The sequence below is a fragment of the Phascolarctos cinereus genome, unplaced genomic scaffold (genome assembly GCF_003287225.1).
Source record: "Phascolarctos cinereus isolate Bilbo 61053 unplaced genomic scaffold, phaCin_HiC Scaffold_2;HRSCAF=192, whole genome shotgun sequence".
In the NCBI taxonomy this organism is placed as follows: Eukaryota; Metazoa; Chordata; class Mammalia; order Diprotodontia; family Phascolarctidae; genus Phascolarctos; species Phascolarctos cinereus.
In genome coordinates this window covers 374,018,554-374,045,848 of record NW_027555625.1, presented here as the reverse complement: position 1 = coordinate 374,045,848, position 27,295 = coordinate 374,018,554, and the positions used below count along the sequence as shown (strand labels likewise).

The 27,295-nt window shown below is 41.6% G+C and overlaps 1 protein-coding gene and 1 pseudogene across 1 annotated transcript in view; both read left to right on the top strand.

Annotated features, from left to right (window-relative positions):
* Positions 1-23,903, top strand: part of DIAPH1 (diaphanous related formin 1) — an 84,260-nt gene extending 60,357 nt beyond the window's left edge. The window contains exons 19-28 of the mRNA XM_078150498.1: positions 3,705-3,803; positions 6,778-6,872; positions 10,567-10,668; positions 10,974-11,213; positions 11,351-11,480; positions 12,361-12,486; positions 12,705-12,868; positions 12,976-13,111; positions 15,643-15,729; positions 21,767-23,903. Coding sequence (XP_078006624.1) covers positions 3,705-3,803; positions 6,778-6,872; positions 10,567-10,668; positions 10,974-11,213; positions 11,351-11,480; positions 12,361-12,486; positions 12,705-12,868; positions 12,976-13,111; positions 15,643-15,729; positions 21,767-21,921 — 1,334 coding nt within the window. The 3' untranslated portion in view covers positions 21,922-23,903. The remainder of the gene's footprint in view (positions 1-3,704; positions 3,804-6,777; positions 6,873-10,566; positions 10,669-10,973; positions 11,214-11,350; positions 11,481-12,360; positions 12,487-12,704; positions 12,869-12,975; positions 13,112-15,642; positions 15,730-21,766) is intronic.
* On the top strand, positions 3,816-6,770 carry LOC110220844 (protein C1orf43 homolog pseudogene; annotated as a pseudogene).
* Positions 23,904-27,295: the final 3,392 nt, after the last annotated feature.

Below are 27,295 nucleotides of genomic sequence, written 5' to 3'. Positions count from 1 at the left end.
TGACTGATAGATGCCTTCTGGCATAGCAGTGTCTCTATCCAGTTAGATGCCTGCGTAAAGTGGTGAATTAACATTCTGTGTCAGACCCTCTCTCAGGCCCCTCTGGAGAGGTGCAGTGGACCTTGTTACAAAGGATCTCAGAGTTCGACTTTAAATCACAGACTTAGCTAGGAGACTTCATCTTCTGCCAATAGTATAGGAAATCATAAATTCCTTGAAAAATAAGGGAGAACAGATTCAGTCCCTGCTAGGAGATCCTCTTAGTACATTGGGACCCAGAAGGGGTAAACCTAGATGTCCCCTCTTCACATTGAGGTACAATGTGCCATCGTTATTTTTCCACAGAAAAAGTAGTAGAAGAAAGGACTGGAATATTTGGGGAGGGTGGGAGGTATAGAAAAGATCAGGGAGTTACTGGGGGGACAAAAAGGTATAGCCTTCTCCTCTGCCATGATTGTAGCATGTTCTCTAAAATCTGGAAAATGTTTTTAAATCAGGATTAGGGGTTCTTTGCTATGGACATGGACCAGAAAGGGGGAATATCATAGCCACAGAGGCCTTAGCCTGTCAACTGTGTAATATTTGGGCTCCTGCTACCTCCCAAAGCTTTTAGTGTCCCCTATTCCCTCAGTGGTATTATTGTCCCTATTGTGAAAGAGACTCAGTGTGCCTGCTGTGTTGGCAGAGTTCAGTGCTGCTTGTAGTTTAGGGGCTGCTAGGCTCATGGTGTTGCTTTGATAAATAATAGTGAAATTTCTTGGGCATAAAAGGTTAGGCTAGGTCTGACATCATGAGGTCCCTGAACCCGAGCACTTCCCATTTTCTTAACCTATATAATTCCCGAGAGTGGCTTAGGCTCATAGGATGAGCTGAGGACATTAAGCTTTTAGCTAAGCTGCTTTCATGGTCTTGCTAAACTACTCAGAAGTAGGTCAGTGACTCTGACTTTCAGCCACAGAAGCAAGCATTCTGCTTTCTAGCCCCAGGAGTGCACAGGCTTAAGAGTGGGAAGCTGTAGGAGCTGATCTCCTGGCAAGGCTAGCAGTGCACTTTAGGAGGAGGGCATTGGGATCAGCAAAGCTTGCCTGGGGAGGCTAGATTTGGCCAGTTGCCCTATCTAAGAGCTGTACTCTTATCAGCAAAGTGCTTCATATATACAGAATAGTCAGGGCTTCAGTAGCTGGATGCTGATTCCACATAGTGCCAGGGAGTTACCCAGATGGTATAAGGCCTCGCTTCTCCTCTGTGGGCCCTGGAGGAGTCCCAGGCAGTTTGGGTCTTTGGCAGGAACTCCCAAATAAAATTTTTCTCTGTACTGTTGCTACCACATATCTCTAGACTTCTGTCCCTTGAAAACTTCATATGATTTCTTGACCTAGAATTACTCAGCTTTTCCTCTTTTGATTCCATTATCAGTGAGGCATGACAGGAGTCCTCTATGCAAGGTTGCTCTTTCTGCTCTGATGGAAATGTGAAGTTGGAGTCTGAGCAGTGACAAAACTGTTGTCTTAGATGCCTTACTATCTGTAAGCTTTCTGAATTTTCAGTTCCAGTAACAATTGTGGTTTAGAGGGTCAGCGTTGAGGATACCCCTCAGAACTGACATAGACACTATCTTAGATTGTCTCCTTGTTACCAGATGAGGAGTTATATTCAAACACAAGTCCTGACACTGGAGTAACTACAGACTGTCAGAAATTCAGGGACACCAAAATGACAGGGTGCCTAGAGAGAGAGAGACCAAGCTGCCCTGCCTTCTCCACAGTTCTCTGGATGTAAATGTCTATGCTTCCCTCTCCTAAATGTTTCCTAGTACTCTAGTACACTTCCTTAGTTATCTTTGATCAATAGTTCATCACCAGATATGCCAAAATGAGCATAGAAGGCCTTTTTGTAGTAGCAAAAAAGTAGAAATAAAGTTGGTACCCTTTTTATTGGGGAAGGACTGAACAAACTGTGCTGTATTAGTGTAATAGAATTGTTTGTTTTTGATGGGGCAGGATAGATATTTGGGGACAATGGTATGATTACAAAAGGCATAAATAAAACTTTAAAAGAATATTACTCAGTTTCTAGATGTTAAGAGGGGCAGTGTGGTACAGTGAAAAGGGTACTGGACTTCAATCAAAGCTTGGGTTTGCACTGTTCCTCTGATGCTAGTATTGTGAGTTGGGGCAAATTCGGACCCAAGATAAGTAAGGCAACAGTAGGAACCTAGATTTAGAACTGCTGTTCTTTGCCATTTACCACACTGCCTCCAGTTGATCTGCAAGAAGCCTTTCCTGGGGGCAGCTAGGTGGCGCAGTGGATAGAGCACCGGCCCTGAAGTCAGGAGGACCTGAGTTCAAATCTGGTTTCAGATGAAACACTTGACGCTTACTAGCTGTGTGGCCCCTGGGCAAGTCACTTAATCCCAATTGCCTTAAAAATTAAAAAAAAAAGAAGCCTTTTCTGGCTTTCCTCAATATTAGTGCCTTCCCTCTGAGATTACCTCCCACGTCCCCTGTCTATGTCTTATGTGTACATAGTTGTTTGCATGTTGCCTCCCCCATTAGACAGTGAGCTTCTTGAAGGCAGGCTGTTTTTGACTTTCTTTGTATTCCCAGTGCTTAGCACAGTGTCTGGCACATGGTAAATGTTTAATAAATGTTTTTTGACTTATCTTCTCTGAACCTCAGTCTCCTCATCAGTAAAATGAGTATCATTCTTTTAGTATTTCCCTTACAGGGTTTTTGTGAGAGTCAACTGAGATAATGTATGTAAAGTACTTTGTAAACCTTAAAATACTTATAAATATCATTTATTTTTGTTATTAAGTGCCTGTTGTGCTTATAAAAAGCAGTAGAGTAGAAGATGCAGAACCTGCCATGAAGGAGTAGATTCTATAATTGATTTGGTGATAGAAGGAACATAAACACAAAAAGTTTAGAAGTACAGTTATCCCTTCCACATTGCAAGGGTTAGGGGCGTGGTATCCTCCACTATCTGGAAAATCTAGATAAATTTTTTACTCTCTTTTTGTATCAGAGAAGTCTGAATTATTCTGATATTAAAAGATGTATTTATGTTATATAAAACTATACATCTATTTTATGCATTTCTGATTTTCTAAGCTTTTTCTGTGTCCTCTGTGACTTCCACACCCCCCCCCCAAATTCCTGTTTAATTTCTTATGTCCGATCCATGATCTCTTGCATCTGTCTGTGATATATTGTAGCTGTTATGGGGAGAGTTGTGATGTGGAAGGGATAACTAACATATAGAGTTTCAAGAAATTTTCAAGACGGCTATTTAAGAGGTATCACAATAGGGTGTTTTAATAGCCAAGCTAATGTTACAAACAATGAGTACAGTAAGAATTCAAAGGAAAGAGAGTTTCTTTTAGAATAGTATATAGTCAAGGAAAGTTTCCTAGAAGAGATTGAATTTGACCTGCATGTGGAATGCTGATGAGTAATGTTTAGAAATGGGGAAGGGGGAATAGTGTTTACAAAGAAGTCATTCTGTCCCTTTTTCTACATATTTTATGGACAAGTTGATATTTAGGCACCAGGATTCCTTCTGTAGGTTAACCATATTCACAGAGTCCCTGGGCAGTTGCTTGCAGAAATGTAACAGTCTCCCTAGTTGTTCTGTAAATTGAAACTTCTCAGTGATGGAATTTGGTTTATTGTTAATCCTACCTTTCTAATTTTTCTCCCTAGCCAAGAAGGATCAGGAAGGTGGTGAAGAAAAGAAGTCAGTGCAGAAGAAAAAAGTAAAAGAGCTAAAGGTGTTGGATTCAAAAACAGCCCAAAATCTCTGTAAGTATAACTGTGATCCGCTTTTGCAAGATGAAGGGAAATAGCTTCCTAGCAACTTGGCTTCGGCTGTTCCTGATAATTAAAGTAGTCCAGAATGTACTGTCTCAGGAGCTTCCCCCTCCCCCTGCACATCTTGGACTGAAAACTGGGTGACTCCTTGTTAAGGATATGATAGAGGACTTTTTTGTTCAGGCGAGGGTAGACTAGGTAGTTTCTGAAGTCCTTGCTATTTTTGAGATGCTGTGATTCTGGATTTGGAATTTCCACCTGCTTATTTCACATCCCTGTCTTTCTCATTGTATTGGGGACATTTTCTTTAAATGGAGGAGCCATTGGCTTGATCCAGATGAGCCCAGAGTAATGCTTGAGGTTTGGTCTGTTCTAGTGTTCAAAAATTAATTATCCTCTCTGCTTCCAAAATGAACTTTTGGGTCGGAAATTTCACTACAAAGCAAATAAGAAAATGGTTGCTAGAGGTTAGGCTGGAAATTGATTTGTACATATGACAACATAGTGGATAGAAAGATGGAATAAACATATGTGTAATTCCTGATCTTGGATTGCATGATCAAGAAATATTGAATACTTACTCTGTGTAAGGCATCATGCTAGGCACCATAAGGGACACAAAAAGATAAGTGTAAAAGACAGTTACTGTCCTCAAAGAGCATATAGTGTGATTGAAGACGCATGCCATTCATATATGAAAAAACTATAGCAGCAATTCAATTCAACAAGTATGTATTAAGACAGTCAATGTGAGGTGTCGTACCAAGAACTAGGAATATGAGGACAAACAATGAAACTCCCTGCTTTCAAGAAGCATAACTCCAACATCTTCTATCTGACAAAGTACTTTCCTCATAATAACCCTGAAAAAGAAACAGGACTCAGAGAGGGGATATGATTTGTTCATGGTCACACTGCTAGTAAATGTAAATGCCAGAATTGGAGCCCACGTTTCCCTAATGCAAGTCTAGCTAGTATTCTTTCCACTTTCCTGCCCTAAAAGAGATACCACCAAATAATATATAATTTCCAAATGAGTTGAATATAGGTAGTAAAGACTGTGAAGAGGGATCAGGTAGTTTGGCAAATGAGATTGGATCTGGAACTTGAATGGACACAATTTAGAAAGGCAGAGGAGGAGGAAGTAGGTCATCTCCGTAGCAAAGACGTGGTGATGGAGAAGGGACATTCAGGAGATGGCAAATAGATGGGTTTGGCTGGAATGAAGGGTTAATGTAACCAGGCAGTAGAAACTGAGGCTGAACAGATTGGTTGGGGTCAGATCATGGAAGTCTTTAAATTTTAGGATGAAGAGTTTGGACTTTTATCTTATAGCCATTGAAGAGCCATTAAAAGGTTTTTTGAGCAGAATCATGACATGATAAAAGCAGTATTTTAGGAAGATTTCCTGTGTTCCCCCTGGCCACCATGTTTTCTGACTGGGCTCAGCTTTGGCTTCCCCCATAAGGAAGTGGCCAAGGAGCACCAAGGAACCCATGGGCCATTGCTACTACAGAGCCCAAGCTAATAAAGCTGGAGGAAGACCATGGTGTCTGGCAGTAACTGGTTGTCCAGGGTAAATGTTGTGCTGGTGATGGCCTACAGGAGCTTGGTGTTTGTGCTGCTGTTCATTTTTGTGAAGAGACAGATCATTCCTTTTGCTATGAAGTCTCAAAGAGGCCCTCCTATCCCTATGGGGCAGAATGCTCCCAAGAATCTGAAGGAAGAGATTGACGTCTGACTCTCCAAGGTCCTGGATGTAAAGTATGAGCCCCAGCTTCTTGAAGAGGATGACACTAAATTTTTGCAGCTGAAGATGCCAGGAAATCAACTGCTACAACTGCCTGTACAGATGAAAGCACTGGATACCATTCATGCCTCTGAGATCCCTTCCGTTCAGAAGGCCGGTATGCTCATTCCCTGACGCTCTTATCTACTGGAGCTTTGAAACACAAATACCTCCTTAAAGGGTGTCTGCAAATATCTCATTGATACCCTCCGAGATAGCTGTGAGACAGCTTGATGTGGGACTGGCATCTTTGGCCAGACTGAATGTCTACACTATGAGGAAGCACTGAGTGAACTGGCTGCCGCTGTCAAAGCCCATTGTGAGAGCTCCCAGTGGCAGCACCAGTAGGCAGTTAAGGACCTAACACAGTCTCATGAAGTTTCTTCCCCAGCAGCTATCCAGGTCACCTGTCTGCCTTCCAGCCAGAAGAGTAAAAGGGCCAAATGCTTCCTAGAGCTGAAGAGTTTTAAGGATAACTACAACATACTAGAGAGCACCCTCTGACTGAATTTGGGGATAGCTGTAGCCAACACGGCTCCAGAAGGAGAATCCAGTCTCAGTATGCTAGGATTTCTCCAGGGAAGGAGACGCAGCAGCGTTGGACAGCATTGAGATTATTATAGCCAGAATTCTTGAAATGTGTCTTGGAGGTCCTTCCTTAGCTGATCCCTCTGGTCTCTTATAGAACTCAAGTTCCATGAGGCCCTCTTTCCCCCCTCTAATAACACTTTTTTTTCCTAGTGGCATTTTTATGGAGCTGAATCCGCATATTTTGAATAGATTAGTGGGGATGGGGGAGAGGGTACTTATGACGTTAGATGGAAACCGCAGAACCTCTATCTCACCCACTTGGATGGGGAATCTGGCCCATGGACGTGTCATTTAAAGCTGTGGAATAAAAAGGGCAGACAGGAGCAAGGGCGTTGGTACTTAAACCAAGCTCTGCTGAGATTTGTGTTGTGTTTAGTGCACTTGCCTTGCCCTTTGCATACTATGGCTCAAGATGGGACTGAGGGGAATTCAAATTCCCCCAGTAAGTCACTGCACTGGTTTGACTTTATGAACTGGTTACTTAATAAAACAGTTGTACAAGTAAGCAAAAAATATACCAGCAGCATTATGTAGGATGGATTGGAAGAGAATGGAAGGGACATTTTGTTTCTCATTTTCTGGCAGCAATCTTCCTGGGTTCTTTTCGTATGCCCTATCAGGAGATCAAAACTATCATCTTGGAGGTGAATGAGGCTGTTCTAACAGAATCTATGGTGCAGGTGAGTAAGACAAGATAGTTTAACTGTATTGGTCTCATCTGGTGAATTAATTTTAATTTTAAATAATTTTATTTTCATGCCTATTGATCAGTAGTAGCATTGAAATATGTGAACAAGAGGGGCAGCTAGGTGGCACAGTGGATAGAGCTCCAGCCTTGGAGTCAGGAGGACCTGGGCTCAAATCTGGCCTCAGACGCTAGAAACTTACTAGCTGTGTGACCCTGGGCAAGTCACTTAACCCCAAATGCCTCACCAAAAAAAAAAAGAAAAAAGAAAAAAGAAATATGTGAACAAGAGCAAAAGAGAAAATATAAAAGCAAAACAGTACAAAAACGAATCTACATGTAACTAGGTACTACTCTGATTGTTAAAAGAATATATTTTTTTTAACAACTTAAAATTCCAGTGTGGTCAACATTAATTTTTTGTTGTTTAATGTTGTTTTTCTTTATGTAGATGAAGGCACTGGGTGTATATACTGTTGTTTTGGTTCTGCTTTCTTTACTGTGCGTTGGTTCAGCTAAGTCTTCCTGTATTTTCTTTGCATCCTTTATATTTGTTATCTACCATAGAGTAATAATACTGAATTTTAGTAAATATTATTGTGTAACAAAGGATAATTGAGGAATTCAGAGAAACCTGAGACTTGGGTGTATAAACTGATACAAACAGAAATAAAGAGAATCAAGAGAAAAACATTCAATTATTGTACTAATATAAATTTAAAATCCCTAAGAGGAAGTCAAACCATGAAAAATTTAAGAATCAGTGAAACTTATAGATAATGAAACATAACTCCTTATGACAACTAGGAAAGAATTCTCATATATCGTCAGGTGTGGTCACTGTCATGTGTTTTTGCTTAATTGTTTTTTTTGTTGGAAGGAAGGTAGAGAGGAAATAAGCATTTGTTAAGCACCCACTGTATGCCAGGCATTGTGCCAGAACTCTTTACAAATGTCTCATTTGATCCAAACAACAGCTCTATAAGGTAGGTGCTATTGTTATCTCCATTTACAGTTGAGAAAACTGATGCCGGCAGAGGTCTTGTAGCTTGCCTAGGTTACACAGGTAGTAAGTGCCTAGTACAGATTTGAATTCAGTTCTGCCTTACTCCAGGCAGTGTTCTTCATCAGTGAGTAAATATTTATGAAGCACCTATTATGTTCCAGGCCATGATGCTGGGGATACAAATGCAAATAAAAACAAAGACAGTCCTTGCCCGCAAGGAGCTTATACTCTAATGGGGGAACACAACCCACAAAAAGAAGCTGAAAAGTGAGGCTGGGGAGGAATGCTACTTACCTGGGCATGATAGAGAGTTCTGGAGAAGTCTAAGAGCGGTGGAGCTGGTAGAAAATGGGACTAATGATAGTGAACACACATGTATGTTTGCATACACATGTGTATATGCATATATATGTATATATGTATGTCTGTCCAACTGTGTGCCAGGCACTATGCTAAGCACTTTCCAATAATTGTCATTTGATCCTCACAACAACCTTGGGAGATGGGTGCTGTTATTATTGCCATTTTACAGATGAGGAAACTGAGGCAGGCCAAGTGACTTGCCCAGAGTCATATAGCTAGTTAAAGTATGGAGGCCAAATTTGAATTCAGGTCTTCCTGACTCCAGGTTCAGTGCTTTCTCCACTATGCCTAGGGTTCAGTTTGGGGTTGGGGATGAGGTTGAAATGACTGATGTAAAAATGAAAGACAATAAAACGTGTTTTGAAAATTTCATTACAGTGTACATTTATATACCGAAGTATATTCAAACATTCCCCACATGGTGTGGATTCAAAGTTTGTTTTCAGTTTTTTGCTGTTACAAATAGTGCTTCTAGGAATATTTCTGTGTAGCCAGGTCTTTTTTTCCCCTTTCAGCAGTGATCTTAGTATCAGCATCAATAGGACAAAAGATAACATATTTTTTATCATAAAGTTTAATGGAAGACTTTTCCAAGTGCATGTATTTCCTGCTGCTTCTTCTAGATGCAGTGTTTTGAGTTGTGCAGAATCTTTTTTTTTAGAGTCAAATTTATCTCTTTTTGTACCTTATAATTTACTTTTGAGTCATGACTGATTATTTTTTTTTCCTTTACACAGTTGCGCAAGACATGGTTATAGCTGCTTTAATTTTTTTATAGTATGATATTTTGTAATTAAATTATTTATCCACTTGGAATTTATTATGGTGTAAGGTACTAATTTGTTGCCATTTTCCCACCAAATTGCAATTAATTTTTCCAAGCAGTTTTTGTTGAATAATGAATTCATTCCCCAGTGATTTGTGTTCTTGGACTTATTGAATACTAGACAGTCGTATGCATTTGGTTCTGAATCTTGTTCTTCTGATCTTTTTCAGGGATCTGTTTTTTTTCTATTTATACCCAGTATGAGATTGTTTTGATAATTATTGTTTCATAGTATAAGTGGAAATTTGGTAGTGCTAATTCACTTTCTATTTTGTTTTATTATTTTCCTTGATATCCTTTATCTTAGGTTCTTCCATAAGTTTTTTTATTTAATTGATATTTTGATTGGTATTAAATCTACAGATAAATTTGAGTGTTTCTTCCCGTCTTTTCTATATTAACATAGAAGAAGCAGAGTCTTGCAGTAGAGAGAACTGGCCTTGGAGCCAGTAAGACCTGGATTCAAATCCTCCTCTGGCACATACTAACTTTGTGATTGTGAGCAAGTCATTTAACCTCTCAGGGCCCTAACCAACCCTATAAAACTCTTACCTTGCAGAGAAGGTGTGCAACTGCTTCTGTAGAGGGCATTCTTGTCCTAGAGCCCTCTCCACTCTGGTGAAATCACGGTTCCATTACTTCACATAGTTGTTTAATTCTTTTTTTTTTTTAATAAGCAAGAAGTACTTCATATGGCTAGATAAATTAATTCTCAAATATTTAGTACATTTTAAATGGTCATTATTTTATAACTTTTCTTGGTTAGTAGTTTTATTTAGGAATATTAATAACTTTGTGTGGTTTTTTTTTTTTATCCTGCCATTTTGGTGAAGCTATTTTTTTGTTGTCTCTTGAATTTTCTAAGTAAGTCATCCTATCATACCCCCTTTGCCATTTTAAATTCTAATTTCCTTTTTTATTTTATTACTATTGATAACAATCCTAAAACTTGTAAAAAAAATAATAATGCAAGTCGGACATCCTGCATTCTACTTCATTAAAAATAAGTTAACTCTTGGTTTCTGGTAAGTTTTTTACTATTTTCATTCCTGTTTTTTAGTGTCTTTTTTTAAAATCATGAGTATTGAATTTTATTGAAGGCTTTTTGTGCATCTGTTGTCTTTTCCTGGTTTTGTTGTTTTTATTATTGACATTTTGTTATGTTAATTATTTTTTAATGTTGAGCTATCTGCATCCTTAGTATAAATCCAACTTGATAATAGGTTTTTTTAAAAGGATATTACTATTTTAGAGTATTTCTTATGAACCTTTTTATCTTTTGAGTTGGCTCTCTCATTAGGCAGGCAGTCTGCCCTCTAGTTTCTTGGACATTGAGTAGCATCTGTAGGACAGTTTAAGAGAGAGGCTCAGCCAAAATGAAGCAGACTAAACATCCCCCTCCCCCTCTTTTCCCTCCCTGCTCTCCCTCTCTTTCCCCCTTTCCCCACCTTCTCTCCTTCTCTGTTTCCTTCTCTCTTTTTTTCTTTCTTTCAGAATCTCATTAAGCAGATGCCAGAGCCAGAGCAGCTAAAGATGCTGTCAGAACTAAAGGATGAATATGATGATCTGGCTGAGTCAGAACAGTTTGGTGTAGTGGTGAGTGAGGACTGAAGCAACGGGCTCTTTACCCCATGGGGAGAAGCTTTCTGTCTATCGATATCTATACACACACACACACACACACACACATCCATTGAGAGTGACCATTTCATTCCCTCCCCCCTTTTAGCTTTGTAGGTTTGCTGTGTCTCAAACCTGGACTCAGTACTTTTTTCCTTACTCTACTTTGGGATTCTTTTCCTGATCAGTGGATTTGAAGCCTGTCTCCCTTATCCCCACCTCCTCTCTGCTATATTTCTTTGCCTGGCTTTTTTCACTAGCCCCTTTTATCCTCCTACCAGATGGGCACTGTACCCCGCCTTCGACCCCGACTCAATGCAATCCTCTTCAAGCTGCAGTTCAACGAGCAGGTAGAAAATATCAAGCCAGAGATTGTTTCTGTAACAGCTGCTTGTGAAGAGGTACGAAAGAGTGAGAGCTTTTCTAGCCTCTTGGAAATAACCCTGCTCGTGGGCAACTATATGAATGCTGGCTCTAGGAATGCTGGTGCCTTTGGCTTCAACATTAGCTTTCTCTGCAAGGTGAGAATGGGAGTCAGAACAGAGAGAGACCAGGGAGGGTTTCTGGCCCTTCGGGCCAAATAGTAGGGGCTACAATCTGCTGAGAGTGGTTTTGGTCTCAGATCCATTCCCCTGCTCACAGATATTCTTATCCTCAGCTTCGTGACACCAAGTCCACTGATCAGAAGATGACACTACTGCACTTCTTGGCTGAAATGTGTGAGAACAGCTACCCTGAAGTCCTCAAGTTCCCTGATGAGTTAACCCATGTAGAGAAGGCTAGCAGAGGTGAGGACAGTCTGGGAAGAGACTATAAGGTGGCATAGGGGGCTGGCAGGTATCTGCTTGGAGAGGGAAGTAGAGATTATTTGGTTGTAGAATGCATTAAATCTCAGGCTAATGAATATATTTGGGTCTAGGGGTGATGTTGAGGAGACATGAGTCCATAAGGAAAATATAAAGTGGAGTGGAGCTTCTGTATATAAAATTGAAGAGAATATTTAGCAGCACAATGAAAAGAAAGTCATGTGGACTTTTTAGTCTAAGACCTCAACTTTCGTGGTTTTCCCATTCAGAAAATATAGACTTTCTTGGCAGAAATTAAGATATCACTATCTGGGAAGAAGGCAGAGAGACTATAGCCTTCTGCTGAAGGAAAAGCTATTCTACCACTCATTTTCTCTGAGAGTAGAAGTAATCCAATATATTACATAGGTAGCACTTATCCTAGCTATATGTTTCTGTGCAAGTCTCCCTGCTCCTAAATCCCATTCCACTAACAGGCATAGGGCCAAGACCACAGGGCCCAAGGGGCAGGAGCTCAGTTCAGTCAGTTAAACATGTATTTATGGACCATTTCTGATTTCTCTGGAACTGTAGGTGTTGAGTTTTGCCACATAAATTCATGACGCAATTCTGGTGATCAAGATAGATGCTTAGAGTCTTAATGGAGAGGTAAGACTTGCACACAGTAGAGAGCAATTGAAAGGTATGTCAGGCCAAATATTAAGAAATGCTAAATTAAATGTAATCAAGTACCTGAAGCAGTTAGGAAGGGGAAACCTACTGACTTGAAGAGCTGCTGTCCTAGGCTAAGATCCTTTCAGGGCTCTAAGTTCATTTTTCATTGAAGCTATAAGTTCATTGTTAAACTATCCATCTCATGCAGTCTCTGCTGAGAATTTACAGAAGAACCTGGATCTAATGAAGAAGCAGATTTCAGATGTAGAACGAGATGTTCAGAACTTCCCAGCTGCCACTGATGAAAAAGACAAGTTTGTGGAGAAAATGGCCATATCCTTTCAAGGAGTGTGAAGAGGGGGAAAACTTAAAGGGGGATAAACGGGAGATATCTATGGGGCTTAGGAGTAGCAGTATGGAACACAGTTTAGCGAGATGGCTTTTGAGGCTACTAAATGATGAACTGTACTGTGGGAGTGTGAAGGTGAAGAAGAGTCTAAAAAAGGAAGACTGTTAGTTTCTTGGTCCTGGTCCTTAACTCCTGCCCTCACAGCTTTGTAAAGGATGCCCAGGAACAATATAACAAGCTGCGGATGATGCATTCTAACATGGAAACCCTCTTTAAGGAACTGGGAGATTACTTCCTCTTCGATCCCAAGAAAATGACTGTGGAAGAATTCTTTATGGACTTAAACAATTTCAGGAATATGTTTGTGGTAAGCAAGCAGTCTTTGCCTCCAAACCAAGATGACCTGGGGTGGGGGAGTTTCCTCCCAGAGATTAGCTCAGTTTGCTTGATTATTATGGTTTTTTTTACTCATAGCAAGCAGTCAAGGAGAACCAGAAGCGACGGGAGACAGAGGAAAAGATGCGTCGAGCAAAGCTAGCCAAAGAAAAGGCAGAGAAAGAACGATTAGAGAAGCAGCAGAAGAGAGAGCAGCTGATAGATATGAATGCAGGTATGAAGGGAGAACAAGGAATAGGGAGGAGGAGAAACAGGGGAGGATGTTCAGGAGTTGTAGTTTGGGCAGAGAAAATGACTAATTTCTGAGCTGGATTTTAATAACTGAGCTTTTGGCACAGTTCCTCAGATCAAGTTTGTGTTTGCTCTGATTTTCTCTGCTACATTTTCAATTTTTTTCTCTGTTTTAAATTTTTTTTTCTTTATACTTTATCTTCTTAATCATACAGCCTCCTCCCATTCATATTCTCTTATTACTAGGTGACCTTGGTGTTACTGTAATACACACCCCTCCTTTCTGCCTATTCAGGAGCTCCTCTCGTCTCCTCTCGCACTCTGCAGACCTCTGCTTTTACATTATCTCTAAGGTGGCCTCCTAGGCCTCTGCCAAGTTCTTTGTGGCAGCACTACTACCCCTCCCCTGGTTCCTAACTCTTTGCACCTTCTCCCCCCATCACCTCAGCTTGGGCACAGTTACAAAGCATGGATTTATAAGCCATAACACAAACATACTCTTCCCAGGCAGCATCCGTCTTTTACTACCAGAAGCATTCCTTTGTTGAAACATATGGCTCAAGAATTCTCTCTCTCTCTCTGTCTCTCTCTCTCTCTCTCTCTCTCTCTCTCTGTCTGTCTCTCACACACACACACACACACACACACACTCACACACTCACTTTTGCTACCAGAAACATTCCTTTGTTGAAACATATGGCCTCAATTACTGCCCCTCTGTTTCCTGCCTCTGCTCCTTTCCTGCTCTTGATTCCTTTCCTATTCCCCTCCCCCCACCTCTGACTATTCATGTTGGTGACTGCAGAAATTTAACTGTTAAATTTAAATTAAATTTAACATTTTAATTTATCAGTATCCAACTGAGTTTACCTTACTGTCTCTTGTCTCCCCATCCCACCTTAGCTGTTCCTTCCAAGTGAGGGTTAGGGGTAATGCCTGTGATATTCCAGGCCCAGTGAAGTTCAGCTAGTTCAGAGAACTGAGTACTTCGTGCCCTGTTAAAGCTAGGGTTTTGTTTTTGTTTTGTTTTTAAAGAAAGACTGTCTTTTCCTAGTCCTTTCCCATCCTGGTTTGTTTGGAAATTGATTTTAGAGGTTTGTTATTTTTCTCTCGGGACATTTTCCATCCTAGCACTGGTTGAATATAAACCCCCAAGACAGCCTAACTATCAGAGCCTAACAGAAGAAGCAGTAACAGCCCACTTCTTTGCCCTTTTCTAACCCAAAGCCTGGTAACAAAGCTTTATGCCAAGTCTCAGCCCAGCTAATTTCATTTGCCTTTCAGCATCCCAGCTATTCTAGCTATGAATCGAGGGTCATAGAAGGTGGTCTGTCTTAATCCTGTCCTTTGGTACCTGTCTGTGTACTGGAACAGAACTAGAAGGATATTTTCTAGGGCATTGTAGGTACTAGGGGTAGGAGAAAACATGTTATAGTGAAAACAACATAGAATTGGGAATCAGAAGACTGGTTCAAATCTCAACATTTTTACTACCAATAGGACTTCAGGGAAATCAGCCTCTTGGAGCTTCGGTTTTTTGACGGGTAAAATGAGGGGACCTCTGACATGCCTTTTGCCTTAAAACCCTTTGATCTTTATCCCTGGCATATAAGTGGTGTTAGGATTTGGCCCAGTCAGCAGGGGGCGCGATATCCCTGTGCCCTGTCATCCTCTGGCCAGCAATTGAGCTGAAATATAGGTCAGCTGCATTGTTCATCTTTGGCAGGCAGGTGGCGCTTGGAACACTTAGCCAGAACCTTGGAAATGACAGCTGTTCCTGGGGATTTTGCAGTTTCAGGTTTCACCACCCAGGAGATGTTGCCATGGAAACAGACCTGGGCCATGAGCAAGGATTCTACATTAACTCCTTGTGTACCTGCAAGGATTGTTCAATATATGCAAGAGGGCCTAAATGGAATGTGGCTCCCGGGAGGAGGGTGTCGTTAGGGGCTGATACATGGGTGGAAGCTGACCATTTATTTGTGGCTTCCTGCCTGTCTTCCCTCAGCAGAGGGGAACAGACTCCTTCTGCAGACATCTAAGCAGAATGCATTGAGGGGTTGGGGGAAGGGAGTTTCAGTTCCTTTCCATTACTTTAATCTTAGTCTCTGCCTTAAAGATCAGCAGTTCTTTGTCCTGATGCTGGCTAAGAGAGAGGAAAGAGGCTGGAGGTGGGGTATACCTTGAAGGAAAAGAATCCAACTATGTTTGCCTTGATAATACAAGATCCTAATAAGGAGAAAGCAGTGCCCCTTAATTACAGAGGTTTCAGTGCTGAAACCTCTTATTTCAGTAACCTTGAGGTAATGTATTAATATGTACAACTTAGATTTTGAGACCCTTCTGTCTTTCTGCTGCCATCTCTCATTGTGGTTTGGAACCATATGGAACAGTAGAGGCCAAAACACAGTTCATTTTCTGTGTTGTGGGGATTGACAAAGCTCAGGCTGCTTGGAATAAGAGGGTGTTAGTATATCAACCAGTCACTCCATATCCTACTTCATTTCCTTACAGAGGGTGATGAGACTGGTGTGATGGACAGTCTCTTGGAAGCCCTACAGTCAGGTGCGGCATTCCGAAGGAAGAGAGGACCCAGACAAGGTAAGTGGGGGAATTGGTAGTGATTCTGTGTTGATAGCCGTGAGGTTTCTATGTTCCAAAGTTAAGGGCACAAATCCTATGCACTGGAAGAGGATTAGCCAAACTGATTTGTTGATGAAGAGAGCTAGTATTGGCAGTCTGTGAATAAAGAAGCTGCCCTACTGGAATCTCCTTTATGTAGAGAAAGTCACCTGATTATCAATACCTAGATCTCATCTGCTAACTTGGAGGAGAACTGTAGTTTCACTTCTCCCTTTCTGGAGCAAAGACCTAAAGCAAGGGAGGCAGAAAGAAGGCAGTTTGTTTCTGTGGATATAAGGAGTTTGTACACATATGTGTAGTTAGAGTTAGGGTGGATGAAGGGAGCGAAATGATCAGGTACCTGAGAGATGACAGGAACAGATATGACCTACTCAAAGTTTGGAGCTGGAGTGGGAGGTGGACTCTTGAATCACAGGGTCTCATGTGTATCTTTGAGAGTTGTCTGCTCCAGAAGCAGGCTTTTCCACCACACCTTTCCTTTGGTGGTTTTAAGTATATAACATTGAACTAGAGTACCTGGGAAAAGAATAAAGGTGAGATGTTATTCAGGTAAGGATATGAAGAAGATGAATAACTAGGGAAATGGAGAGAAGCAAAGGAACCTAATCAAAAGTGGGGTATAGCCAGGGCTCCTGACCTTACTCCTTTCAGCATAGAGAGGCACCAAGGCTATAGATGCATCACCATGCTTGACAAAGGTGTTTTCTTAGGATTGATGATGCTTTGATATATGAACAACTGAGTCTTAGAAATGGTGTCCTCTTTCCCAGAGTGGAAGGAAATGGCAACTAAAGGCTTCCTGTAGCCATAGACTCATTACTAAAGAGGCAGATGTTGTGTTACTTGCTCTCTGGACATTCTGTGATCCTGCCTGACCTCATCTTTAACCTTGGGACCATCCTGCAAAAAAAGGAATAGAGCTTGTGTACATACTTCCACAGTAATTAATGTAACCAATTCCATTCAAGTTAGAGCATGACATATTTGTTACCTGTTAACAAGTTAGAGAGCTAGCACCTGTTACAAATTAGAGAGTTTAGCTGCTAGAAGTGGGGCATGTAGTAATAGGAATACTTAATCCCAATCCATATTTTGCAGAATAGACTTTTAGGTCACCAATTTACTAACCCAAAAATCTAATCTCCATTGGTTGGATTGGAACTGTTTACCATCCCTTACCATCACTTGGATAACCAGAAATGGAATATTGTAGAAAATTTAATTGGATGCTAAAATCTCTGGTTATAGCACAATCCCAACCCCAATCATATTCCTTAAGAAACAGAATCCCTAGAGTCTGAAGTAGAGGTGAAATTTATTGGTATGACGATTTGAGGGGTAGGAGGTAAGAGGGGAAAGAATTTTCCTAAGCATTTTCTGGCTCGCCTCAGCCTGAGTCTAATGGATGTGATCTTTGGGTAGAGTGTTTTGCTATAAGTGTTTGGGTAGGAAGAAGGCAGAGCCGACTAAATCAGTGCTGCTTGGACCTTGCCTATAGACCTAAGTGATGACAAACGGTATTTTTCTTGTCAACTTGTAGACAGTAATACCTATACATCACATAGAATATACTGTAGCCGCACAATAAACATCTCAAACCAATCTTACGTGCGTTGCCCTTCAGATTTTTTTTTCTACTCCCAGCTGTGAGTATGCTGGCTACAGCCTTCTGGGGACAATTCCCATTTGACCCTAGAGAAGCACGTCTAGTAGAATATACTGGAATCCCAGGTGCTTTCCGAATGTTTCCGAATGTGTGTAGATATTCAGACCACTGGTGGCTTCCATTGTCTCTGTTCCTACCCCTTGTTGGAGTAAGAATCCAGTACTCAAGGGCTAAGAAGGAGCATTCACTGGAGCCTTAGTTCCTCTGTGGCAGATTAATTAGTTGACAGCTCTCTCATTTCTTCCTGTGTAAGAGGTTACAGGAGAAATCAGACACTACGTACAAGAAGGTGAGGTGTTTATATCCTTGAGCACAACTAAATGTTTGGGAGTAGGCATGGATTAGAAATGATATCACAGGGACAGGTATGGTGGTTCCACTTGATGGTCCTCTGTCCTGTAATCACCAATGACTTCCATTCTTTAGACTTTGTGAGTCTATAGTCTCTACTTTCGTACGGTCACAGAGTTATCATACAAAGGGACCCTCCCTGAGTACATCTGTCAGAAATCCTTAGAAAGGCTGATAGATTTTTTTTGAGAGAAGTGTGACACTTAGGTGGAACTCTAAGCATTATGGTGAAAAGCATAATAGACTGGTGGTCAGGAGTCCTGGGTTCTGGTGCCAACTCTACTTCTTACCTAGCTGTGTTACCTAAGAAAAGTCACTTAATTTTCTGGGCCTCAGATTTTCTAATTTGTGAAAGTTCTGTGGCAATTTAGTTATAAGCAGTATAGGGGGGTGCAGAGGATTAATAAGCTTCATCCTTTGAGATGATGGCTCTACATCTTCGAAGACCTCTTTGGCTTCTGGCCTATCCTTTGAGAACCACCCCCTGCCAGCTCCCTATTACTGACTGTCTTTTTTTGGCTGCATCATCTGGCTTATTGCCTTGAACAGAGGCATTGCTTATACATCTTCCTCACAGGCTGGGTCTGTGACTGCTCATTCCCAGGGAGGCAGCTGTCCCCTATTCAAAGAAACCAGCAGCTCTTCCCTAGAATGTAAAGGAATGGAAAAAATCTACAGGCCTGTAGGGAGTGACTGTCATACAAAGGCCTTTTTATTCGATATGGGGGGAAGTGGTCTAGGAGGGAGAAAGGGGGACTTTCAAGGCCAGTTCATTAAAAACAGAGCCCAGGCTGCTGTGTTTGGCAGTGTACAAAAACAATGGCTTAAGTGTAGAGGGGAAGAATCTCTGCAATTGTCCTGCAGGAACTTTTTCAGGCTGATGATTGAGTCAGTTTGTGGTTTTAATGACTCAACTTTATTTCAGTGTCTGAATTGTAGCCTCTTATACTAGCCATCTGCTCAATGGCACAAGAGTCAAAAGAAGAAAGAACTCTGTCCCCCTCTTCCCTTCCTCCTCTACTCCAAGATCTGCTTCCTCTCTCAGCTCCTACTAGTTGGCCACAGCTAGACAGAAAATGCAGTGAAACCCCTGTATAGTCTAGAAGGGTCTCTTTTCTACCTTCAGATAAAACTAAGAAGTAGTAATGAAGTTGCCTCAATGGGACTTTTTTTTTCCATATTCTTAAAGTATTCTGATGAGACGAGAATACCCATGGAGCAAAAATAGGACAATAGATATAATTAGGAGTTTATTAGGACATGAATGAAATTTTTAGTATAACTATAGCTGTCCCATCTATCCCAGTTTCCTCTTCCCCAGGGGAACTTATTAAAAGACACATTTCCTTTAACTAGTTCCCATCTTGTGTTCTATAAAACCCTTTTTCCAGCTAATTAACCCTTTTTCCATCCCCAACATCCGTATCGCCATTTCTTGCTGACTTTTTCCCTTTCTGAATTAATTGTTAATGAATAAAATTCTGTAAGGGAGAACCTTCTCATATATTCAATATACTTCTTTGTACCTTTGTCAAGCCTTTAGTTTTCCCTGGGCTAAAATCAACTGGCTAATGAGGGATGAGATGAGGCAGTCACCTTGATCTTGGCTGTTCAAGCTACTCAGCATTATTACAGTGGACAGGATGGAGTAGGAGTCAGGATATTTAGGTTCCATTGCCAGAATCGATATTAACTTGCTGTGTGACCTTGAGCTATGTGGTGTCCTTAGTGCTTTAGCTTCCCTAATCTTCAATGAAGAGTATTGCAGACCCCTTATTAATTCCTATCGTGGCTTAAGAATAGGTTTATCTAATCTGTAACGCGTCAGGAGTTCTTTAATATCTGTGAATATTGGAGGTTGTCCTCAAGATTCCTGGGCAGAGATAGCAGTCTTATTCTACAGAGAAAGAAAATTAGGAACAAAGCATTTCAAAATGGTTCAACATTTAAACTTTGACTCCTACACTTCTGTCTCCTATTTTGAACAGACCTGTCTTCTCTAACAATAGCTGCCCAAAACCACCTGACAAAAACTAGGTTATTTAATCCCTTTGAACCTGGCCTTTATTTTTCCTGAGTTTAGAGTCAAAAATTTTACCTTACCTGTGTCTTGTCCTCCAAATCTAAACAGAATGTGGCCTCATAGGAGCATTACCTTACTGCTAGAGCTTGGCCTCAAGTCAGACAGTGATGTGGTTTTTGAGGCTCTCTTCTCCAGAATGAGAAGTGGGCCAGAGGGACAAAAAAGAACTGCAGATAAAAGGGTGACAAATAATTCTGGGCAGTTTTACAACTGGAACTTCAGGTGGAGAAAAGGAAATGGAAAGGGAACATCTATAGAAAAAAACAATATAAATCAGAAACTTAGTCACATCTTCAAAGGGACTTGTTGCTCTTGAACAGTCATTTAAAAACTCCTACAGCAACTCTAGAGAATATTCATTATCTATGCAACTCCCAAAGCATTTATGCCCCACACTGCCTAGGAAGTGATAAAATTGAAGTCTATCAGAGAACTGCTATTGGGAAATACATTTATTCTTCATTCTCCTCTTGTTAATATTTTGTGCTAGTAAGTGGAAGAGGAAAAAGAGACTTCTGAGCTGATGAACTGGGGCCATGTTATGTGTGCTCCCTATTCTGATTGCCCCCAGAACAATGGGTTTGGGTGGTGATGAAGACTTAAGAGCTCAACACAGCTGGCAGCCACAGAAAGGAGAGGAGAGGGTGTGACGCTTACTTGGGCTTTCTGATCCAGTTTGGCTCTTCCTCGAATAAAGATTTTCTGCTGCTTCAGAGAGGGCAGAAATTCTAGGGATATCTCATACATAGATTAGACCAGACTCTATACTTTCTTTAGGTGTACATAATCCCCTCAGCCACCTCACTGTGTTCCATCCTCCATGTTGCCTTACCCCGACCTCCCCCATTTTCCCATACATATTTCTAAATACATGCTGTTTGTACTTAGAGGCCATGGGAAGGGACAGTGGTCACAGAGATGTGTGGTAGTGAAGAGCCTCCTTTGTGTCCTAGGGGCAACGAAACCGTGAGAAGCAAGCCCTGCGGACCTAGGAGTCTGTGGAAATTTCAGCAGATGGAATAGAGGAAGAGAGGGTGTTGTTTTTGGTTATTGGTGTTATAATTTGGGTTGCTACCAATGGCAGGCAGCCTTGGGGCTGTAGCTGGAAAGAAATATCATCATTTTTTGGCCTCAGATTGCTTTATAACAGGGATCTTAACTTGGAGTCCATAGAAAGGGTCTGTGGATAGATTTCAGGGGGGACCATGATATTTAGCATTTCCATCTTTCACTTATAAACATTAAAAAACATTACTCTTTGAAGGGGTCCGTAGGATTTATCAGTCTGCCAAAGGGGCCCATGGCACAAAAAAAGAAAAAAGTAAAGAACCTTTGCTGGATAGGATCCACCAAATGCCTATTCTGTAGTCTGCAGACAACTCTGCTCACCCTGGCTTATCTTGAAATAAGATCTGTAGCTTCAGGATTACATTATAAAGTGGGTGGGATGTTAAGAAGTATAGGTTTTTGTTTTTTTTTCCTTGAGGTTGAGAGCAGTTAAGACAAAATCATCTGGATGCAAGGTGTGCATATGCTAGTGAAACACAGCCCTTCCTAGTGCTTCTGGCTGTGGGAGATCCTCTGCCATGTGCAGAAGGCTCATCCAGGGTAGGGGGTGCTATCCTGGCTGTGACCAGCTGAACATCGAGCTGACAAAGAGTGAATTTAGCCGTGACCAAGATGAACTGAACTCTCGTGTCCCTCGCTTGACCGTCTTGTCCTCCTTATTTCACCGAGAGAGTCTTCCTTTCCACCGTTGACTCATGTTATTCCACATGCTGTCCAGAGCAGTACACACATTAGTCTAGGCCCCAGTTGATTCTCTATCCCAGAGGTTGAAGGGGACAAGGAACCAGGTTTTCCCAGGACAATGTCTCATATCCTTTCTCTTACAGCCAACAGGAAGGCCGGGTGTGCAGTCACCTCTCTACTTGACTCAGAGCTGAAGGATGATGCCATGACTACACCTTCTTCTAAGGTGCCCAGGATGCATGAGGGAACCCAGAACATACACGATGAAAATAAGGAATTGATTGGTCGTGCAAGTTAGGCCTGGGCTTTGCAGCACACTGGCTGAACAGCTGAGCCCAAGGCAGCCCTGCCTTGCAGCATGAGCCTAAGGGGTCAAGTGGATTTTTCTCTATGGCAGCCCACCTTCCCTGCCTCCTTTCTTTGGCCTGCTGCTCTCTGTATAGCATACACAGCTTTAGCTGTCTGGAGGCAAGAAGGAAAGGGTACTGTGGAAGAAGCCCTGGACACCCACTCAGCACTGGCTGTTGCATTACCAAAGCAGGGACCATCTCCGCTGCCTTAACCCTGACTATCTTTCCTTTGTTATTGTGGTGCCACACCTCAGGCGGTGCCCAACCTGCTTCCTCAATCCCTGGCTCCAAAGGAGCTCACCCCAAGGTCAATCTTGCTGGATTCGTGTTCTTTCTGCTGTCTTGTGCCCTGCTGTGGCTTCTCTAGCCCTAGGAACCGCATGGGGTTCTTGAACTTTCTGACCATATTCTTAGATCTCCTATCATTGCTGCCATTCATGCTTTCTTCTCCCTCTCTCCAGTTTGCTATTGATATTTATTGTTTGTGGTTAGGGGTTGGTTGCTGCTTCTAAAGAAATGAGGAGCAGCTCGTACCCTTACTCCCCTTCCCTCCCCAGGGAAGGACCCCTCCTCCCAGCTTCACAAAGCAAAAAGAACTGGACCACTACTATCCAGCTATGGCATGAACTTGAGCACCTGTGGAAAAAATGACCCTAGAGTCTGAGCGTTACTGGACAGGGCATCAAGACAGGATAGCCTCCCCACATCCTCAGCGTAACTGAGTGTCCTGTTTACTGTCCCTCCCTCCCTTTGTCTTCTGCACTTGCCTCCCACTGCCCTTGTTATTCTTAGGGCCTTGGCTCATCTCCCCCTGAAGTTTCAGCTCTTATATGGCTGCACAAGGCCCCCATCCTCTCCAAGTCTCCAGGGAAAGAGGAGGCAGAGCTTCCTGGCTAAGAAATTGTTTTGCAAATGGATCTATTTTTGTATAAGATGTTGTTTTTTAGAAAATATACAGAAAACCCCTCTTCCCTGTTCCCTCTCCCTCCTGAATGTGAGAGTTCCTGGCATTTCTCCCCTTCAGTTATCCCCGGAGACCAAGACCCGCCTCACTGCCCTCATCGGAGCGTGTCCCATGGGCAGGTTCAAATTCCAAGCCCCCAGCAGTAGTTCTGGATTATTAATTTCTGAGATCTGTGGGTAGCTTGGTACTTTTTCCTTGACCAGACAAGGCCAGGCCAAGGAGCTGAGAGGGCCCAGGTACTGCTGAGTTTTTATAAATTTAATATATTTGAAGAGCCAAATGTGCAAATGCTAACTGAACACCACCATGGAGGAGGAGAGAGGTCCAGATTAAGGGTTGGGGCATGGGGTGGAATCATGTGAGTAGGATGCTCTGGAATCATGTGAGTAGGATACTCCATAGGCCCTGTACCCTCACCCTACACTGGATACAATTTTGTGCCATATCCCCTAGCAAGGTAAAGCTAGAATTCCCAAATGCAGGGGATCATCCCTGCCCTCCTCATATCCCCTTCACTTCCTTACTCATAGATAAGAAGAGAGTGGGCCCTCTTAAATTTTATCCCAGGAATGGTAGTTGTTGGGACAAGAGGAAGGGTTAGGAGGAAGGGACATAAGAGGAAATCTAGAGGCCTCAAGGGCAGAAAAGGAATTCTGGGAGTTGGGGAGGTCCAAAATCCTGGGCTTGGGATTTGGGGCAACAGCAGCTGCTATGAGAACTTTTTTCAGATGCTGTGGTATAGGGAGTACTTGCTACTCCCATAGTCCCTCTCTGCTGGCTGACACTTGGACTTTGAGCCTTTCTTTTTTAAATCACTTTTGCTAAGATGCATTTGATAAAAAAAATAAAATAATAAAGGGCAAGATACAAATCTATTTCCCTCGCCTCTCAGGCTTCTGGGACATGTCATCACCTCTGATTTGTTGGATTTGTGTTTCAAACTGTTAATAAAGCATTGGAACAGTATTTCCTCCAGTCTTCTTTGTAAGGTTTTGGCCTATTCCTCTTCCATGCCCCAGATATACAACCTTCCCTTGCCAGTCAACTTGAGAAAAACCAAGGACCTTCACCCTTCTGCTGAGGCAGTATCAAGTTTGTTGCTCCCCAATCACCAATTCATATCAACAGTATTAAACACCTCGTGTGTTCAAAGAGTGTGAGTTTGGGAATACAAATATGAAAAATGAGGATTCCTGTGCTTGAGCTTAAAATCTAATGGAAGTATGTGATGTGCACAAATTCATGCAGCACAACATAGAATATTAATAAATTAATATAAAGCTTTAAAGTTTACAAAAAAAGCTCTGTGTGTGTCTAAACACACTCGTTTGGGCTTCAAAACAACCCTGAAGACTATAGTCTAGGTGAAGTGTCTAACTCAAATAGAAATGGATCCCTGTGAGTAGCATGTTGACATAGAAAATCACAAATTAACATTGTGTTGTATTTTTATTTTGTTAAACATTTCCCAAATACATTTTAATCTTGTTAGGGCCACAGAAAGACCTGGCTGTGATAATGGGTTGGTGACCCTGAGCAAATTCCTTAACTTCTCAGGGCTCTAGACAACTCTTTTGGATTATAAATTGCTGAGCAGTTTATAGGAGATCTAGGAGTTCCCTGCACAAGTGGAATCATAGCTCAGCCTTCGGTCATTCTATAAAAAGTATGTTTGCTTGTTTATTATGCTTAAATCATTCCATGTGAATTCATGGACCCCTTGCAATAACTTAGTCCAAGGCCCGAGTACTACTGTTTTAAAATCATTCTCGGTTGGAGTTAGGGGAGGAAGCACAGAAAGCTTCATGGAGATGGTAGCATTTACTAAGCCTTTAAGAAAGACAAGATTTTCCACAGACAGAGCAGGTGGAAGAAGTTGGAGTGAGATCAGGGAATAGCTAGGAATCTAATTTGGCTAGACAGTGGAGTCCGGGAAAGCGGAATGGATAATGTGAAGTAGCCAAATTGTGAAGGATATTAAATGTCAGGCTAGAGAATGTATTTTATACTGTGCAATCCTGGATGAGTCACTTCTCTTTATGCCTCAGTTTCCATTAAATGAAAGGATTGGACTAGATTACTAAGGGCCCTTCCAGTTCAAGATCCTATGATCCTGTGTACATCTGTTCATTTAACAAAATTTAAAGTGCTGTGTAGAGCATAAAGTGTTAGATGCTAAGGGAGAAGCAAGAGTTTAGATGAGATAATTAGCTGCTTTCAATCAGCCTATAGTCTACTCGGGATAAGAAACATGACTAATAACATTACCCGATAAATTTGGAGGAGGAAAGAGGAGGAAGTGGAGCAGAAAACTAATCCAGACCTATTTCATCTGTGTAGAGGGCTCCCAGTGTAGGGCTCCAACCTTCTCTGCAGATTGGCAACTCATCTGTAAATTTAGGTCTTAGTTGCCTGGGACATTAAGAGGTTGTGACTTCTCCCATGGGCATATAGCCAATATGTTTCAGAGGAGACCTGAACCCTTCTCAACCCGATCTTCCTCTTTATCTTACCATTTTGCCTCTCACAATTCTATAAGAGAGTCATAAAGTGCTCTGTGAGGTCTAAAGAGGTTTGTCACTTTCTGGGGCATCAGGTAAGGCTTCATGGAGGAGGTTATTGTCTCTGACTTTGAAGAATGGGTAGGAATTGAACAGGCAAAAGGAGGAGGGTATTCCAGACTGATGGAGGAAAAGTATGGAGAGTCCTGGGTACAGAGTGTGAGCCAGCCTGATTGGAGGTTAGAGTGCATAATGAGATGGTCAGACCTGAAAAACTATTTTGGCAGCTAGTAACTCTTAAGAACTTTATCATTATTAGGGCAGTTAGAAGGCCTCTGAGTGCGGGGCTGCTGCTGCTATTACTGCTGCCTCCAAGGCCCCTGCTGTGGCTCAGGACTACACCCACTCTGGTGGCACAGACATCTTCATCACACCGCCTAAGTTGTCTTAGGCTGGAAAGATGTTTCCCTCTGACCTTTTGTTGGCTCTGCCAAACCAAAATTTGATTTGAGGCATTATTTTAAAGTTGTTTGGAGGGGAATATTGGGATAGTTCAGCTGCGTCCTGGTCTGTACTCCATCATATTCTCACCTCTTAGTTTCTGGCCCTACTTTTCAGCTCATGCTTACCTCTTACTGTGCCTCACCCCTGCAATTTATACTAGGAAGGGAGATCCAAGTCAATCAACCCAACAAGCATTTATTAATTGTCTGTTCTGTGCCAGGCACCGTGCTAGGTGCAGGGGATAGAAATATAAAGATAGTGTCTGCCTTCAAAGAGCTTGCCTTCTGCTGGGTGATTACTATGCATTCACAGATCAGTGCTGGTAGGATAGGTACAAAATGAATATATAGAAATGGGGTGGGGCAATAACTAAGGATTTTAAAATAATATTTTTCCTAATTACATGAAAAACAATTTTTAATATTTTTTAAAATGTTGAGTTCCAAATTCTTTCCTCCCCCCCCAAGACAGTAAGCAATTTGACATAGGTTATACATGTGCAATCATACAAAACATATTTCAATATTAGTCATATTATGAAAGAAAAAGGACCAAAAACAACCATGAAAAATATAAAGTAAAAAATAGTATACTATGATCTGCATTCAGACTCCATCAGTTCTTTGTCCAAAGGCAGATAGCATTTTTCATGATGAGTCCTTTGGAATTGTCTTGGATCATTGTATTACTGAGAGCAGCTAAGTCATTCACCATTGACCGCTGTACGATATTGCTGTTATAATGGACAATGTTCTCCTGGTTCTGCTCATTTCACTTTGCATCAGCTTATGCAAGTCTTTCCTTTCTGAAATCATCCAGCTCATCATTTCTTATAGTCCAATAGTATTCTGTTGCAACCATATATAGCACAGTTTGTTCAGCCATTTCCCAATTAATAGTCATCCCCTCAATTTCCAATTCTTTACCACCATAAAAAGAGCTGCTATAAACAGTTTTGTACAAATAGGTCCTTCCCACCTCCACCTGCTTTTTTTTTTTAAATCTCTTTGGTATACAGACCTAGTGATGGTATTTTTGGGTTAAGCATATGCACAGTTTTATAGCCATTCCAGCATAGTTCCAGATTGCTCTCCAGAATGGTTGGATTTAGTTCACAACTCCACCAACAGTGCATTAGTGTCCCAATTTTCCCACATTCCTTCCAACATTTATAATTTTCCTTTTCTGTAATATTAGCTAATCAGATAGGTGTGAAGTGGTACCTCAGAGTTGTTTTAAGTTGCATTTCTCTAATCAATAGTGATTTAGAGCAGTATTTCATATGACCATGGATAGCTTTGATTTCTTCATCTGAAAACTGACTGTTCATATCCTTTGACCATCGACCAAGTG